A 19,582-nucleotide genomic window follows, 5' to 3' on the forward strand; every position below is an offset into this window, starting at 1 on the left:
CCGTAGCCAAATTTTCTGCTGCATGGGGATGTAGATGAGCTGGCCAGAGGCACTGTCACAAGGGCTGCTAGGAAGTGAGGGGCACTTAGAGCATTTCCTTTGTTTCTGGATAACCGTGGCAGATGTATTTTTACTTTTCCCTTTATAAATGTAATTCCTACAAGATACACATTTTGAGGTCTGTTATGGATGAATGCAAATTTCTTTATTACTGTATTGTTTGTGAAATGCAGAAAAAGATTATTTTTCCTTACTGAAAAGAAAATGTTTATTTTGTTATTTTGGTGTAGAACAGTGTTGCTTCTAATGGCACAACAAAATGTTACCTGGAACTAACCAGCTTGGGCAAAGCACCCCCAGCATTTCCACCAGGGAAGCAGTTGTAACATGGCAATTTTACCAGGAGTCTCTTCTGGCACATGGTCCAGCATTGTTACCTCAAGAGCTAGACTTACTCAAAGCTTTCCTTTGTTCAGCTATGGGATCTGTTATTTGGAAACCTGTTTAAATGTTTCTTTTTTTATGACTGATTTAGCTTCTTATTTGAAAATATTTCTTTTGTCATTTTTGGTTCTAATGGTACAACGAAAGGATACCTGGAATTAACCAGATTGGGCCAAGCACCCACAGCATTTTGACTATTGCCACCATTTCCATCCAAGGAAGCAGTTGTAACATGGCAATTTTACCAGCAGTCTCATCTGGCACATGGTCCAGCATTGTTACCTCAACAGCTTTACTTATTCAAAGCTTTCTGTTGTTCAGCTATGGGATCTGACATTCCTGAACAAATTCTATAAATATATGTTGGGCCAATTCCTGTCAGTTATGACTGTTATTTTTCAGAGAAAAGTATTAGTGATCAGAACCAGGGGCTGATTACTTGCTGGTGGAGCCGTGGGTGGTGCTCTGCCTCTGACCTGCCCTGGTTCCACCACCTGCACTGCTCCCTCTTTGCAAATGCTGTGCCCTTTATTCCATTGACACTAGGCAACCACCCCAATAGACCTAATAGAACACTTTGGGGCAGATTTATTATGTGGTTTAAAAAACAGCAAAATTTACCACACACTGGCAGACCACTTAAAAAAGGCATAATTTTTTATGCTTTTTTTTTTTTTTTTTAGTGCGACTACTGGAACAAGGTCTGAAGTGGCGTAAAATAACAGCGTCAAATCTGGCATTTGGAGAGCGTAAAATAAAACACTCCATGATAAATTTACCATTAGTTTTAAACAGCTTTTTACACTGTCTTTTTGATGAATTTTGTTTCTACACAACATAATAAATAGGCCCCTGTGTGTTCTGCCAGTCAATTTTTGCTGTAAAATTGATAGCTTGTTCCAGTAAGGAGTCCTAGTCCTACCAAAACTGTTTTTTCCTGTATACTTTTTACTTCCTTTCTTTAAATAATATATTCTGCCGGTAATCTATCTAGCTATTTTTGCATTTATAATGCAAAAGCATAATCACAGAATAATTTGTTTTAGAACTCTTACGGCTCTGGCACACGGGGAGTTTAGTCGCCCGCGACAAAACTCCCTGTTCGCGAGCGACTAATCTCCCTTGATTGCCATCCCACCGGTGAAAATGTAAATCGCCGGTGGGATGGTCTACATGGCGGCGCGATTTCAGTGAAATTGTGCAAGTTGCATTGAGAGGAAACTTACGCAATCGCGCCCCTGCATATGCCATCCCACCGGCGATTTACATTTTCGCCGGTGGGATGGCATTTCGGGGAGATTAGTCGCCTGGGACACGGGAGATTTGTCGCGGGCGACTAATCTCCCCGTGTGCCAGAGCCCTTAATGTTGTGTTTCTTTAAATACTTTTATTTAAGTTCTGTCTCATAAACATCTCAAAACATCTTACAAGCTGAATATATCTTGGCAGCTTTAGTCTTATTTTTTTTGCAAAAGAACTGCCCCATGGGACAATTTTAGGGTTTTTGGTACTTCGAATTTGTAGTAGCTCAGGAGGTGGTACCAAGACTTGTTCTTTTGAAATGTAGAATGTTTTACAAAGATGGTTACCTGGTAGCCCTTGCATTACTGCTTTCTGGCCATTTCTATGGCAGGCCTTAGCAGTTGATTTGGTGCTGCTTCCTGAGATATATGTGCCATGGGCAAACATATGTGTCACTTTGCAAATTTGGCCAAAGTTTCCTTGTGAGGAATTCGAAAAGCCAAAGCAACTCGTATGTTTTTCTGCTGATGATTTACTTTACCTTCAGTAAGAAAGCATTCAGAGGAGATTAGTTGCCACTGCTAGAGGATATTAATCACGGGGTGACTAATCTCCTTGTGTGTCAATGGCCTAAGAGGGGTTTTCGACCACTTGGAGTATAGATAACCATGAATGACATTTGACCCCTATTTATCACCCGCTTAAATATGGAATCCTTTGTATTCTTAACAGTTTATCTGTAATCTGCAACACAAATTATGCCCTACAGGACCATACATGACAGCCACCACTTCAACAAAGGGGATTATTTATATAAATGATATTAGTGGTTTTAAAGAAAACACTTATTTTTAGGCTAATGGCACACGGCTATTGTGTGATTCCACAAGGGGCATGTCGGTAGTTGATTGTAACTCCAGTAATTGTTATTGCAGGGGGCTGCAAGTTGCAACATCTCAGAGTGCTGTTTTTTCTGGGCTGTTCTATTGTCATATGATGCCACAAATGCCAACCTCCCATGTTTCATTCTCTCTGTCACTGCTGTTTATGTGTATTAGCAGTTGTTAATTCTGTAATTTTTAGTTCTGTTTCTGTTCAACATGGATTGTTAATGGCTATTCTATTTTATGGCTTTTTTGGCTTTTAATGGTGGCCATATACGGCCAGATTTTAGCTGCCGATGTAGAAGCTTATCTGCCTGTGTATGGGCACCCTGACGTGCCTACCTGATCAATATCTGGCCTCAAATTGGCCAGATCTCGATCAGACAGGTTTGATTTTCCATCAGATCGGGGACCACATCTGTTGTTTCAGTACTCAATCCGAAGGCGCCAGTGCCCGCCACTGTGCTTTAGGGCCAAACGATGGATGAGCCCAATATCGCCCACCGTAGATGGATCTTACCGTGTATGACCACCTTTAAGCTCATATTTTGATGCCAGCCTATGTACATTAAACACAGTACATTACTTTTCATTTGATGCTACTGAAGGCCTTGAGAGTAGCTCCTGGTTTTCATGACATACAAAATGCATCAGTGCTCAAACAGGTGTGTAAGTGTCGATGGCTGTGTATAGGCTGTGTGTATATATATATATATTGTCAATAATAAGTGATGTTATTGCATAAATCAGTCTTGGCCTCCACATAAACAAATCAGCCCCTACTCTCCGAACAGCGTCTCTACATAGAAGATCAAGGCACCAAAATGTATACTTGCACGTTTGAGCACGGAAATCTGGTCCATTGCTGCTCCTGGGCCAAAGTAGTGGCACATGCAAAAACTGATTTATCTGCAGACTGAGAATCGGCCCCATGTGGCTTAAGCCTATGGGCATACGGGGAGATCTCCCCCAATTGCTTCCCACGGGCAACAAAGTGAATTGCCGGTGGCAAAATATACACAGAGCTTAATTTTCCCAGAGTTGCCCAGAGTTTTCTTGTCATTCTCCTTGTCACCTTTCATAGCCTACATTTACCTTCAGGCAACAAATCTCTGTGTGCCATCACCCTTAAAGGAGAAGGAAAGGTAAAAACTAAGTAAGCTTTATCAGAAAGGTCTATGAAAAACAGCCATAAGCACTCACAGAAATGCTGCACTCTATCAAGTCCTCTATCTGAGTCCTCTATCAAAAGAAACAGGATTTCTTCTCTCCTTTTTTGTAAACATTTTCTTAGGGTATCTGACTTCCTCTCTCAGAATAATCCTTCATTCCCGGGTCGAAGTCTGCACAGCTCTCCCTCTTCTCCTGCTCCCCCCTCCCACAAGAATTTATAAGACTTCACTCCCCCCTTCCCATCCGTATGTGTGATCTGAGCTACCAACTACTAGAGCTTCAGCAGGAAGCTAGGAAGACCAAGCTAAAATGACAGCTGCAATCTTAAACAAACAGAGGGAGCTTCTAGGGCTCTTTACTCGGGTATGGTAAAGCTTTCTACAGAATAAATATAGCGTTCTAGGTGGCACTAATGTGGCGAATCCATGGGCAGTAAAATGCCAAAATGACTTTCCTTCTCCTTTAAGGGTAAATCACTGCAAGTGGACCTCCATACTAACAACTGTATCCATTTAAACAACCACAAAAGATCCTCTGCACTCACCCATTATCAATTTGTAGAAATAGGACATTAAGACATTCTGTGCATTCAGCTACTAAGAAATACCCTCCCCCCCAGACCCAAAAGAGGGATTGTTTGTCCATATATTGCAATATACTTCAAGCTGGCCAACTACGTCAAAGTGTAACTGTATCCATTACATTACAGCAGCAGACAACTTTGTGCTTTGTCATTTTCTTTCTTTTCTGCCCTTGTTAAGTTTTAATGACCAGTGTTTACCAACCCAAAAGTAATTGATTCTGTTAAATAGAGTAAATGATACATTCTAAGGGCAATGGCACACAAGAAGTGTCACCCATGGTAAATCTGTAGCAACAAGTCTCTTGAAAATACTTGGGTAATGACAGCAGTGAATCAGCAGAAAAGAAGATGGGGAGTTGCTTGGGGCATCTTTGCAGGTACATCATATAAAAGGCACTTTGCTGTACATTTAGCATTTTACAATAATCTACCTGTAATGTAATGCATAAATATACTAATGATTTGTTCTTGTGTAAAGGAAATATTTTGAATAATAAAAAAAATATTTGTATTTCTCTGAGCGATTAACTTTTGTTTTCTGTAGTGGAGCCCAAATGATGTCCTTCCTGCCTGACCGATATCTGGTCAGGGATTGGCCAGATATTTATCATGCAGGTTTGAAGATCCCATTGGACAAGGGCTGCTTTGCATCTGCTTAGGCCCCTATTGTGATAGGAGGCCACACACTAGATTAGACCAATATTTGCTCTTTAATAACCCCCCGTACAGATAACCGGTTGCCTTTATCACTTAAGTATCAATAACAATGTAACTTAAGTAAAATGAATGACAAAGAATTCCCAAGGCCACATTAGGGTATGGATCATAAAAAAAAAGATATATAACGTTTATTGCAATTACACAAAAATATATCTGAAGTGCATGTTCTCCTTAAAGAAATAGACATACAGGTAATATATAGACAGTAATATAATTACAGATACAACCGGCCCTGGAGATTTACACAGAATAAAAACCGAATACTGTATTTTGCTTATGTTTAATGTATATTTACACCTTTACAATAAAGATCTAACCAAATATTCCCTCATTGAGAGCTTGAGTTTGCTCCATTAGAACAACAGGGTGAAGCCAGATTTGCCATTTAAAGTTATATGTTGGGAAAAAAAAGTTACGCAAGTCCAAATTATGGGGTCAGAGTCCATTGCTGCCTTAAATACATGTTGCAATGACAGGTTGACTTATCTGTACTTCTCATTGATTCATTTTTATGTTGGGGTTATCAGTAGGGAATTAATGTTTGTGAACCAAGCAGAATGACTGGAGATTTCTAAAAATGATTTTGTATCTGGAAATGGCTGACTACCGATTTGCTTAAGTCTGCTGTAAAGGAAAATATAATGTATTACTCGCAATGACCACTAAATGTATTTGTTTTGTACATGGCCCTGGTTTTTATCATTTAATATGGAGACTGACTAATTTCACACAAGGTGGCTTCCTGCATGGGACTGAATATTGAGGGACACTCCAAGCCAAGACTCCTGGGTCATATTTTTAGGTTACTCTGTGATTTGGAATTACATGTAAATAGACAAATATCACTTATCCATCAGATGAATAATAAGGAACAGTAACACCAAAAAATAAAAACTTTTTAAAGTAAATGAAATATAATGTAGTGTTGCCCTACAGTGGTAAAAGTTGTGTGTTTGCTACAGTAACACTATTAGCGTTTATATAATTACCCTGCTGTGTAGCCATGGGGGCAGCCATTTAAGCTGGAAAAAAGAAGAAAAGGCACAGGTTACCTAGCAGATAACGGATGAGCTTTGTAGAATACAGTGGTATTTCATCTGTTATCTGCTATGTGCCTGTGCCTTTTCTCATTTGAATGGCTGCCCCCGTGGCTACACAGCTGCATTCTTTATATAAACTATGGAGGCAAACGCCAGTTGTACCAGTGCAGGACAGCAGTACATTATACTGGAATTTCTTTTATACACTTGAATTTTTGGTGTTACTGTTCCTTCCTGTCAAGGGAAGCAGTTGGGGGTATGGCCACTGCCCCTCAATAATACCCATAAGAGATACTGGCAGACAGGATTCTCTGTATGGACACTGTAACTGCTATTACAGGGGGAGATTTGTTGCCATTTGTTTTTGTGGGCCCTATAAAGGTATCAGTGGTTGAAACATGCCAAATTGTCCAACCACATACAAAGTGTGTATGGTCACTTTTTGTTACTTTTGTGAAGCTACACATGCAAAATAAAATCAGAGCATAGTACAGATAAGAAATGTACATAAAAGGAGAGTAAATAACCATGGTACTTCAACTTATTTAATATCCTAAACCTGGATCCCTTATGCAACAGAAACCTATCTATGAGCAAAAAGACAAAGTGGGATTACAAAAAAGCATATATTGCAGTGATAATGTTTCTTTCATTTACTTGAATGCTTTGCAGAGCTACTTAGTAGCAGCTATTTGTCACGGCTACTAAACGTCAGAAAATACCCTGCCATAGACAATACTGAGAATTGCTTCTGTTAAAACACACATAGACACAGTTACCAGCAAATTATCAGCATTGTCTATTTTTGTAGTCAGGACAAGTAGCTGCTACAAAGACAGACGAGGCGATTAGTCGCTGCAATTTTTTATCGGAAAATACTTTGTTTCCACACCAACAGGCCGATCCTATTGCTATTAATACACACATACAGGCCCTGGAAGCCAGCGTATCGGGGTTTTATACCAGCAGAGAAAACAGCCTGTGCACCATTAGCCTTACAGAAAGAGGGAAAGTTGTGCGCTCCACTAAACATTGCTTTATAAATATATTGTAATATCAGGACAAACAATCCCTGTTTTGTTTAATAAGAAGGACATTTTCTTAGTATCTTTCTGTGCAAAATTCCCTTTACTATATTTATATGGCTGAGTGCAGAGGTTCTTCTCTTCTGTCACTATGTATTATGGCTCCCTAGCTGCTTCTCACACCAATTAACATATGAATTGACCCAGACAAATACAGAAGCATTACATGCTGAGATCCAGTAACTGTTATGTTAATTATTAAGCATAAAAAAAAGCTCGCTACGGGACAACAATCTGGTAATGTAATCAACAGCATAAGCTGATGTGAGCCTGTAACCCCCAGAACCCACTGGTAGTGTATGCTTATAATTTCAGTTTATTCACAACCAGTAATTGCCTAATCCTTTAGAAATATTATGAGACATGACCCTATAGCCCATATTGACAGCATGGAAAAGCAATAGATTTTGCAGCCTAGGCTTAGTAATCTCTGTATCATTCAGGTTACGTTTTTGTCCTACGTCATTGTCCTCTAATTTTTTACTCAAAGGGGAATATTGAAATATAACCAGATTGTCCAAAACCATCTTCTGGCTTTTCTTACTTTATCCCCATAAGTCAAGGAGTTGGTTGCATCACAGTGCCATGAACAAGCACAGCTTTTGAGGTACAGTGGCTTATAATAAAAGGCTTCATTTCAATTTAATAATAAATGAAAGCCTTTGTACATTCACATCCTTGGAATATGATGGAGAATAGGCTCTCTTTTCTGTTTTGGTGGAACACAAAAGGTTGCTTTAGATGTCTCCTGGATCAGTTTCATGGTGGGACTTTGCTTTCGGCAACTTTTGTGCCATTTCTAGTCCGGCAGCCAATTGTATGGGTTGGAGCTTGTCCGTGTCCATTTTCCTGGGTAGCTTGTTTAAGAAACATCCAGTTACAAATCACATAACTTCTGAAACACTGTTCCAAATAAATAATATTTCTGTAGATTTGAGCCTGTTCCAATGTTACACCTTTCATGATGAGATTCCTCAGTGGTCTAAAGGAAGAACAAAAAATGGGGCAAACATGAGTTAAAGATGATATAAGGGCACTTAAAAGGATGTTAACATTAAACTTATATGCTTGTGTACTTGTTATTGAATAGCTTAACTGTTTTCGGAAAACATCTCTTTTTCTTGAAGTTACTGCAGAACAAATGCATTTATAGCTTTTTCATTGCAGACACCACTTAACGCCACTGGCACTTTTTCCCATAGGGCTGTGCCATAATGACTTCTTCCAGAAATGGTAGATGTGTTCTACAGCACATCTTTTTATAAAACGAGAAGATAAGGCAAAGTTTTACCTTGAAAGCATTCTCTTTGGAAGGCTGATAACTGCAGACAATTGTGTCAGTCAAAGAAGAATTGCTTTCTGTGGGCTATTTTATTAAGTCTATAGGGGCGGGACGTTTACAGTGTAAGTTAAACACCCTAATATGCGACTGATCTGGAGTCTCTTCCACTCCACTTGAATAAGGGTCTTTGGTAAATACGTTCTGTCGAAAACAGTTACATTATCAGCTGACTCATTAATCATCGCTTTCAGGTTTTCAATGGGTTTGCGGAAGCCCTTGAGATAGTAATGTTTTAATGGGCATAGTATCAGTCAATTAGTGATCCTATATATATAATGTCCTTTTAACAAACAAAGCCATATCTTAAATTCAATAGCATCACTTACTCAGTTGCCCTGTAAGAGAAGACGTTCCAATCTGTTGCTAAAATTGCTTCTCATAGTGTGCTGAGCACAGGCAAACAGCTCTAAATATAGCAGGGCTTTTAGCTTTACTGCAGCTCTGGTACAAAGATAGTGACCGAGATACACACAACTGTAAGTGGCATCTACTGTGTTATTAACCAATCAACTGTATGGATTGGTACTTAGAAATGACTCCTCTACTATGATACCCAATGAGATGCTTTATTAATGGTTTAAATACCATATATTACAAAATGGGCCATAAAAGGCACTCCTGGTAGCAAGGACATGTTTTGTCATAATCTCTGCAGATACCATATAACTATGTATGTTCTCCAGTAGTAAGCACTCTGCCAGGTAGGGGTCCTTTAACAAGAAATAACTTCTGATAGTACAATTTTTTTGCTGCTGCAAAAATTAAAAAGCTTCTTCTTTAGTAGCATTGGACTGGGGTGTATGAGCCCCAACCTCCTTCAGTCGCTGCATCCCTCCCTTATTCCTTTGCCCCATGCATATATTTTACTTTTCTCCTTTGCATCACAATCAGGTCCGGGGGGAGCGGTTTGGGTTCAGTAGGGGCCACTGGGATTTCCCAGCGTCACACTGGCCCAACATATATTTGTAATATAATGTACCCTAATATAACCCATTATACAGTTGGAATGGAATATTCCAACTAAGGCTTCAACATGGTGACAGACCCACCTTTATCAAAAACATTGATTTCTTATTTAATGTAAAAGTGATTTTGTAAAATCCTCAGTAAGTGGCAAGGCTGAGTAGTGACTGGCAGGCATAGGAGTAATATCCATGGCTTCCATAGTTCTAAAGGAAGGCTTGGCCTCCAGTCTAAGAGGAAAACAATTATGCAATTTAGGGTTGTCAGTCCAAACCTAAAGCCGTGATTGACATGTAACTGCTGGAGGTCTTCAGGTGGGAGATGTAAAAATTGCCCCTGTGATTTTGGGAGCCTAGGGCAAATGCCACCTCTGACATACATTAAAAGTGGCACTTGTGATGCCCTGTAAGTGCATAAGTTGCTGTATCTGGATAAGCCCTGTCTCTTCCCCAGTCACTGTATGATTTATGGACCCTGCACTTTATCAACTAACAAACACCACAAATTGCTCCCTTCACAGTTAAAAAACTCAAGCTGCTCACATTCTGCCTGTGCCCATTTATCTTGGGATAATTTGCCAATAAACATCTGATTTATGTCACAAACAATTACAGAGACGTTTATTCTAAACCAAATAGTATATTTTACATTGACTGGCGCTGGACTGATACTCTACATCTGGATGTGAAGTGAATGGGATTAAACATTCAATATCCAGTTACTATAATAACACTTTGGCAATGATTGCAGCAATAATATTTATAAAACATGCCGTAAGCAGGTCATCTAATTTCTTAATAATGTTTTCCATGTGACAGGGTACCTTCCCAAAGCTTCACTGTCTGCTCTACCTCTGCACTGAATAAAACCTTCTCAAAGGAGAAGCTGTTAGTTGTGAAGCACCCGTGGTCTATTGTACAAGTACAGGTTTAACTGAATTTCCGCTATGATGCATACAATCGCATTGTAAGAAAATTGGTAAATGGTCTTTTTCTTGTTTATTTTAATTTTCTTCTTGCTCACTTTGCAAATGAAACTTCTTTGCAAATGAAACTTCCAACTGGTTTAGACTACTGCATCCCAAGAAACTGGGCATCTGTATCTATGCAGGCTGAATGGAGGAGTGTGTGACTAGAAACTGGCCATTATTATGTCAATAAAAATTTAGCCTGTGAATCAATCTGTTTTCCAGTTGCTTGGGCCACACCCTAGAAACCAGGTTGCATGTTAAGTTTCATTAGTACAACAGGCAGAAAAGAAAGGCAAATAAGTAAAAAAAACTTGTAAAGACCAGTTACAAATTTGCATCAATTATATGCAACAAACTTAAAACGTGAGCCTTTAATGAAGCCAACATTTTAATCATTCAGTTATGAAGGGCAAGGTAACAATGACAACTATGTACAAGCAACTTTGCTGCGCATAGGCATTGTTTTCATGATAATCTTTGTACCGTGGAGATAATAAAGCAAATTTTGTCTCCAACAATTTTGCAGCTGGAAAGCTGTGATTTGCTTTTTGAATGACTGTACCATAGTTAGACAACCTGAATAGGCCAGCCATGATCTACAGTATATCTGATGTATATTATATCTCTGCATTGTGCAGTTTCCATCATGCTCATCCAGTTGGAAAATGGAAAATCTGTCAAATATAACTGCTTTGTATGAGCTGGAACACTTTTGGTTATGGAGCCGAGTTTTTTATATGGTAGACAGGCAAATAATATTTAATATGTAAATCTGAGCAGAACCATTGGAGGATTAAGTGCTGGAGACAATGCCGTGTCTTTTCTGACAAGTCTTCCTGAGTCTTTTCTGAAGCTTAAACTTCCAAAAGAGCCCAATTTGCCTTAATCATGTGGTTCTTTTGTGATGGGGTTGTGTTCCTATTAGTGGCCTGAATGGGACTGCCAGATAACTTTCAGCTGGGAAGAAAAGTACATTGTATTGCAGGTTTCCACTGGGTGCAGGAATCATAGCCAGTGTAATAAAGGGCCAGTTAATCCAGGCAGTAAAATAATAGGAAAGACCACTTAGACAATTTATATAGGTGGCAACAAATTATTTGGCGCTTAGAATTTCTGTGTTCCTAGTGATTAAGCTGATTTTTAAAGAACTATGTATTTTCATGTTTAGGGCTGTGTTTGTAAATATCTCTATTAAATATTTAATATATATTAAATCACAGTTGTCGAGCTGAAATTCTAAGATAGTGAAAGGATGCATTTTTAAATCAAGAGCTGGGTATGGCAAATACTACATTATTGAAGGGATGGTAAGCAGATAACTATGGCACCTACATGCAAGCCAGAGCTATAGAAGGGCCACATATTAGTCAGCATTCCTCAGGCACTATGTATAAGAGACACACTGCCCATACCAGGAATATGTGGTGTCTCTGCCCTTTGAGCCAAGTAAATATGTATGTATAAGTAAACAAAACCTTTTTTTCTCAAACGTTAGTGATCATTATCTTTACAAAGGTCACAGGTAGTTGAAATGTTGGATGAATACAATCTCCCAATCTCTCATTTGTTTTCTTTCTCTCACTCCTTTTTTTCCCAGCCTTTCCCACTCCCCCCCCCCCCCCCTTTTTCACTGTCCTCTTGCCCTGACTACTTATATGGATATTGTCATTACAAAACATAAACATATGATTGGCTTGGGACTCCATTATTTAGCCCCATATGTGCAAAAAAGCCATCTTTAGGGGTATATAGCAATGGCTTAAGGGGTCTTGATCACGGCAAGTTGCTGTGGATTTTTGTGTCTTTTTTGAAGGCAATATTGGGGGAAGGGTGATCACTGTGAGACTTGCATTATTGCTTGGAAACAAACCACTGCAAATAATGGTGGGTCCATTGTTACCCATGGTGATCCACATCATTGCTGTCATCAAAAAGTGCAGTGTGCATTACATTAGCTTCAGCCTGACAATTAAACCCTCTGTATAGCAATTAAAGTGTGAATCTGGAAAACCACTGCCTATATTCTGATCAGGGAAAAGGATTTTGAGGAGGTGTTATTGCAGGGCTTGGGAAATTCACATGTTATATGTCCGATCAATGTACCCTGTGAGATGTAGACAGCATATGTGCCAATAACACACAGGGATTTTTTAAATACAACTGAACATCTTTATGAATACACTATAAATCTGGGAGAAGCTAGAGATATCCTGAAAACAAAATCAGGCTTCAGGCAAAAGAGCCCCAGAATTCATGTCATATTAGTAGTTTCCACATTCAGCGTCTAACCTAGAGTTCAAGTTGCTAGTTTTCACTGACCCAGGGCCATAACTGTAGAGCAGGGGTCCACAACCTTTTTTACTCATGAGCCACACTCAAATGTAAAAAGTGTTGGTGAGCGACACAAGCATGAAAAAGTTATTTGGACTATTTGTTAGCCCCTTGTAGACTGCTAGTCCGCAGGAGGCTCGCTCTGCTTGGAGTGATTCTAAAACTTGCCTCCAAACCAGAGATTTAAAAATGGGCACCTACTTTGAGGCAACATGTTGCTGCTGAGTCGCTAGTTGGGGATCACTAGTGTAGAGAAAGCAGCCCAGGAGATGCGGGGGCCCAGGGGCCATTTCTATATGTGTTTACATTGTACAAAAAATGTCTTATCAAAGTGTCTGTCATTATGCCCAGTAGTTATGATTGAATCTTCTTACCAAGTAAAACTACTGGAGAATGTTATCCATTGTGCACAATGTTTAGACTATTTTGTTCCCTTGCTGTCAGTAAAACTGTTCCAGTACCTAACAATTTTTACACAGTGTAACAAAAATGGCATGTGTATGTACTTCACGTGTAATATTCTATTTCCAAAGAGCCTGTTCTGAGGCAGGGTGCCCTAGCTAATGGCCTCTGTACTCTACACTAACACCGGGCCAGTAACCATATAACCCAACAGAAAACATACCTGACAGTTTAATTTAGTGAAATATGGCTTGTTCTTTTGAAGTATATTAATTGTGGTCTGCTGAACATAGCCACACATGTTTTGAAAGCAAATGATCTTGTTTATCTGGTGCCATGCTGTCTTATTCCCCCGATCATTTCCAGATCCCATGGCCGGTTTGTGCATTCATCCACTCTGCACCTCACAATGGCTCCAAACCGTGTCTGGGCTTCACTAATTGTTTCAGGAAAGCTCTCCCTGACATACGAAACCTTTTTAGGTAAGGCTCTGCTCTAGTCTTATATGTAGCTAAATGGCCTACTGCATACTCCAGGTCCAGGGAAATCTAATGTTAAAAAAACCCTAATCTAATAACTTCGTAAGAAGATCAGTGTCATTTTCCCAGAGTCTCTCAGTTCAAAAAATCCTCATCTTTAACTGATCTGTTTTTTTTCTGTAATAAAGTCAGAATCCCCCCCCCCGCCCCTTACCTCTCTCTGCGCACCCAAAGGGTTTAGCAAGTGTCCAGCAGTGTACAGAGGAAAATTAGTTTTCTTAATATATATAGAGGTATTCAAGGGCCCCCCCAAATCTGCCACCCCAGGCACAGGCCCTTGGGAGCCTATGTGGAAAATATGGCCCTGATCGCATTGCAGAAAACAAATAATATACATTTACACACCAGAAAGTATTATTAAGCAACACTCATTCTTAAAAATAATAATATTGCATTGTCTTGAAATGCTGAAACATTTGTTGTATGTCTAGTCAACCCAATAAAATGTTCTTACAGTATTAAAGTATTTATGAGTGTTTATTCATTATACGTTCTGATGTATAACGACAAGAGAACTAGTGTGCCAATCACAAGTGAGCGTTAAACATTTTACAGGTATGGGATATATTATCCAGAATTGGGACCTGAGATTTTTTCAGATAAGAGATTTTTCCATAATTTGGATGACAGGTATGGGATTCTTTATCCGGAAACCCGTTATCCAGAATGTTCAGAATTACGGAAAGGCCATCTCCCATAGACTCCATTATAAGCAAATAATTCTAATCTTAAAAAATGACTTTCTTTTTCTCTGTAATAATTAAACAGTACCTTGTACTTGATCCTAACTAAGATATAATGAATCCTTATTGGAGGGAAAACAATCCTATTGGGTTTATTCAATATTTAAATGATCTTTAGCAGACTAAAATTACAGAGATCCAAATTATGGAAAGATCCCTTATACGGGAAACCCCGGGTGCCGAGCATTCTGGATAACAGGTCCCATACCTGTACAATGTGCTGTTTTATTATTACAGAGAAAAAGGAAATCATTTTTTAAAATTAGAATTATTTGCTTAAAATACTATATCTTTGCTACCAGAGCATTCCTATTTGTCATATCTTCATACACACATATACACACATATAAGTGTGAACTGCCATAGTGTCAGCTTTGGGTGGCAATACTTCATCATAGCACCTATAACATCATTATCCCCTCAACACAATCAGCAGCAGTATCATCCTTCTGGGTTATCTGATATGACATACCTCATGGAAAGGGAACTCTTGAATGTAGCGGTATGCATCTCTTCAGGAAGCAGTTGTGTCTGTGTATCCTTCGGCGCTGCGCAAGGTTGGCTGAAATGAAATATAAGTCATACATTTTATTTGCTAATCTAGCAATTATATTTGTAGAACTGGCTTACCAGTTTTGGGCTAATATTACTGGTCAATTTATTACATCAGTTATAATAATATAATTAGTCGAGCAGATCACTCACTGGAACATAACTATACCTTCTATCAGTGGCTAATACATACATGATTTTGCCTGCTATAGACCTTGCTACAGTGCTCTTTTACACCCACCACAAATATCTGTACCTCTCAAATAGGGCACAAAGACTGGCCAATGCACAACTGACCCAAGTGCAGACAGCACATTGCACTTTGGATAGGCACAAGCAGTAAGTGAATGGCACCCTTAGTGCATCTACCCTTGTACCTTTTTTGTAGTAAATGAGCCCTTTGGTATCCCAAATGAACATTAACTGAATAAAGGTAAATACAAATATTGAGTCTCTTGCATAGAATTAAAAGGAAAACAGAGGTGGCTTTTTGTGTAATTGTGAGGCAAGTCTGGTATCGCCAGTATCCAGTGTCCTATTGTGCACTGCTTTGTTGAGGGGCTGCATTGAGGCGGGAGCGTTTCAGGCCACAGTATGGGTTAGCACTATACGGGTTAGCACTATTTGAAGCTTAGAAGAGTAATTAAGATTCTACTTTACCTACATGTATACATGTGTTTTAGCCACAGAATGCTACTTTTTGATTTTTATACCAAGTGTATGCATTGGTCAAGATGCATTTTAACTAAAATAAAATGAATTTAGAAAAGCACAGTTTTGGGCAGTCTTTTTTGCTGTTTTCTATTTTGGCCAGACCCCTTTAAATAAGAAAAACATATCTATACTTCTCATCTGAGATTTCCTAGTACTTAAAGACCTTTATCCAGGATCTATTCTAATTATCTGTCATCTGCTATTCCCCACCATACCAGTTCTCTTGCTAATGTACAAAGCCGAAATACACCTTAACCAGGTGGAGCTTACACATGCTAACTGCTCTTTGAGCTTCTGATTGAAATCTATGCAGATGCCTTCCCATTGTGTAGAGCACCCATCACTTTTTTGATATGCATGTAGTGTTTCACTGAACCTTTGTTAAGTAAAATCAGAAAACCACCCATCACAGAGAACATTGTTGTAGCTTTCTTCCATGAACTCCCTCTTCCTCCGTTCCCACTTGATTTGTTATGCAGACTGCATGAGTTTTATTGGCCTATTCACTGCATGGAGCACACAGCCCCCTGAAGCAAAGGTGTTAGTGCTGGTTTAACCCCCTTTGGCTACCAACGGCGTCTACTTTGCTGCATTGCTTTATAAAAACAGGGTAAAGTTGTTAGTAGTAGTATTCTGCTTGACAGAAGCATACAAATATTGTATGCATGCTTATCTGCTTATACATAGCTCTGTTACAGATATACAGTGTCTGTTTAGCTAATACAGTACAACTTTAATGTGGACAAAAGAAGTTATAGTGGATCAACAGCTAAGCCATAACTGAATATCCCTGCTGTATGCAGTTGTGTTTCTCCTGATAACTGAATGTTACTTTCCCATTTGTGTTTTGTGTGTGTCTTTGCAAATGTAATAATAGCCACCGTTGTATCGATGGGAACGTTAGGCAATAGTCCCCACAGAGGTTATTCCCAGGAATTAGAAAGGAGTGTAACCCAGGGTAGTGCCACATTCTTACTTATTGTATTGGCCAAATCAATGTTGGTTCTGTCATCCAGAAACTCATTATCCAGACAGTTCTGAATTAAGGGAAGACCATTCCCCATAGATTCCATTTTAATCAAATAAACATATTTTCTTTTTCTCTGTAATAATAAAACAGTACCTTGTACTTGTTCCCTGCTAAACTATAATTAAGCATTATTTGAGGTAAAACAATCCTATTGGGTTTATTTAACGTTTACATTATTTTTTAGTAGACTTAAAAAGTATGAAGATCCAGATCATGGAAAGACCCCTTATCCAAAAAAAAACCATTTCCTGAGCATTCTGGATTATAGGTTCCATGCCTGTATTACTAATATTGGCGCAGGAACACTATTACGGAACATTCTCTCCAACTTGGTACTTTACTAATTCTTCTATAGAGCAACTATTACAATGTATTAACTTAGTTGCTGGTATTTCCCAGATGCTGATGCAAATACAGAAACTCTGTATTAAATGGTTTTTCCTGCCTTCTAGAATATTTGTGCTTTGTACAGTAAGTGCTGGTTTATCTCTGAGTGTGTAAGTTAATTTTCACCTGACCCTGAGGGGGTTGCTACCTTCAGGGTATGTAGTAACAACCATGCACTGTTGTGACCTGCTGGCTTTGAGCATATGCGCGACTGTAAATAACTCCATTGTCAATATATTGGAAACTAAGCTCAGTGATATGAATACAGAGCAAATAAGTTAACTTACAAGGCCAGTATAACTAACAAGCCCCATACTGAAACATTTGGGAGCCAATCAGGACTAGGAGTGCATGTGTAAGGCGTGTGTACAGTATGTAAGCATTATCCTTGACCAGTATACCATGTAACCATAGAAGCTGTAAATATTTAACCTTTTATTTAAACAAAATGACCTCACAATCTTAATAATTTATAGTTGTTTGCAGTTCATTCACACACCATATCTAATGTAACTAAGTGTGTGGTCACTGACCTGCTCTTGTTACAAATTAAGTGTCCTGCAGCTGTAATTCTAGCAAAGGATTTAAGATTATATTCTCTGGTTTGTAATAACAATCATCCAAACCTTGTATATATTGTCTTAAAAGCATGACCCTTCTTAATGCGTGCTTGAGGGAATATTCATTGGAAATATAAATGGAATCATAGATTTGTCTGGAACTTGATAAAGAAAGTAATTCCGTGTCTATAACCCATTGTATAAACCCTGGATTTAAGCACTAAATACACTAAGTATCACATTAAAGGGAATCAAATAAAGTTATGCTAAAAAAAAAGGAGAAAAAAGCAAGGATTTTAGATTAAGCATACCTGGTTTCTGGCCATTAATCAACAGCAGGCTCATCAGGATGAAAAATAAGGCGAAGAATAATTTTTGAAAATCCATATTGCTCTTCAGAGCAAGGCAAGTGTTAGCTCAGGTCTGGTCCAATCTCCCTGGGAATCAGCCTTCCAAGTAACTCAGCTCAGAGTGAAGTGTTTGCCGCATATCCCAGCAAGGTTAATGATCAGAGAAGGCAAGGTTACAGTGCCTCCCCCTTCTCTCTTCCCTCTCAATAAGCTTCTTTTTGTCTCTGCTATTTTTCTACTCTTCCTTAGTTTCCCTAGATAAATACTGATTGCCGAAAAAAAAAATCACGTAAACAGTAGTTCCTGCCAGTGTATGGGGACTAAGAACAAAGAGGGGGTCTTCCCTTTAAATAGTACCAGGGAAGGGGGGGTCTATGTAAAGTAAGGCATGATGCTCTCACATTTGCAACTGTTTAACTTTGCATTGCCCATATTGGTCCCATATGCAGAAAAGCAATGGAAATGACAGGAAGTCTCCCTATTGTCCCAGGTTTGAAAGAATCCCAGAGCACATACTCTAAACCCCAAAATGCTTTGTGAGGATACTTGATGCTCCAATGCTTTATCTTTCCCCCAAAAAAAGCAGCAAAGTGGTATTCATTGAAAGGGTACATGTGGGCTGTTTAAATCTAATCCGTGGCCTTTTGTATTCGTCAATGGGCGCTGAGTCTGGCATATCTTCGCAAATGGCAAGCCCATTGACCCAGCGATGGGGGGGGTCAGAGTCTTCCATCCTTGAAAAAGCACATTTTAATCCATGTATTATTTTATTTTATGCACCATTAAGTGAGAAGAATGCTGCAGCTACTGCTTTCTCATTGCAGCCATTCTACTATATCCTTGCTAGAACATATTTGATTTGTCATGGTCTGGTTCTGGTACCATGTCCTTAGTGTGATTGGTGCTTGGTCCACAACAACTTCTGCAGGGTCCAACTAATTATATGAAACACAGCTGTCTAACCTGTAGTGTTACATCACAAGTAGTAGCGTCCGCCTTTGGCTGCACATTTATACACCTTGATATAAAGTGCTATTGTCACTGCTAATCAAATGCACAAAAACCATGTATAACCTATAACCACCTTTATAAGTATATACTTATAAACACTCCTTAATGATGCATCTTTGTCATGACTCATTGAAATCCATGTATTATAAGAGATATACATTTATAAGCATAAGGATACTTTAAGTCACTAAATTCCATGGGCTGTATAAAAACACATGGTTTTATATGGTCAATGGCCTCTAAGGTGGCCTTTAACATCCTTATATTTTACAGTAGTTCATGCATTATTCCCTATACTATATGCAAGCTCCCAGAAGCCATGGATGAACTTTACTTCTTCTCTGCATATAGCTGCTGCTCTGTGGGGTGCAGGGCAGTCACCTCAACTTGTACCCCCTGAAGGCAGCTTTAAAGCCATAGGCGTTCATTAACCTTCAGCAGAACTACATTCTACCAACACATTTATGAAAGTGTGGTTAATGATTTTAAGAATCACAAGTGATGCAAGCCATGATTA

The 19,582-nt window shown here is 39.0% G+C and overlaps 1 protein-coding gene across 1 annotated transcript; it reads right to left on the reverse strand.

Moving 5' to 3' along the window:
- Positions 1-6,417: 6,417 nt before the first annotated feature.
- apela (apelin receptor early endogenous ligand) lies at positions 6,418-18,380 on the reverse strand. The gene is made up of 3 exons (XM_012955639.3): positions 18,016-18,380; positions 14,934-15,023; positions 6,418-8,153 (listed from the first exon to the last, which is right to left on the reverse strand). The coding sequence occupies exons 1-2, from the start codon at positions 18,089-18,091 to the stop codon at positions 14,935-14,937; spliced, it is 165 nt and encodes a 54-aa protein (XP_012811093.1). The 5' UTR covers positions 18,092-18,380; the 3' UTR covers positions 6,418-8,153; position 14,934.
- Positions 18,381-19,582: the final 1,202 nt, after the last annotated feature.

Source organism: Xenopus tropicalis, chromosome 1 (genome assembly GCF_000004195.4).
Source record: "Xenopus tropicalis strain Nigerian chromosome 1, UCB_Xtro_10.0, whole genome shotgun sequence".
NCBI classification, from domain to species: domain Eukaryota; kingdom Metazoa; phylum Chordata; class Amphibia; order Anura; family Pipidae; genus Xenopus; species Xenopus tropicalis.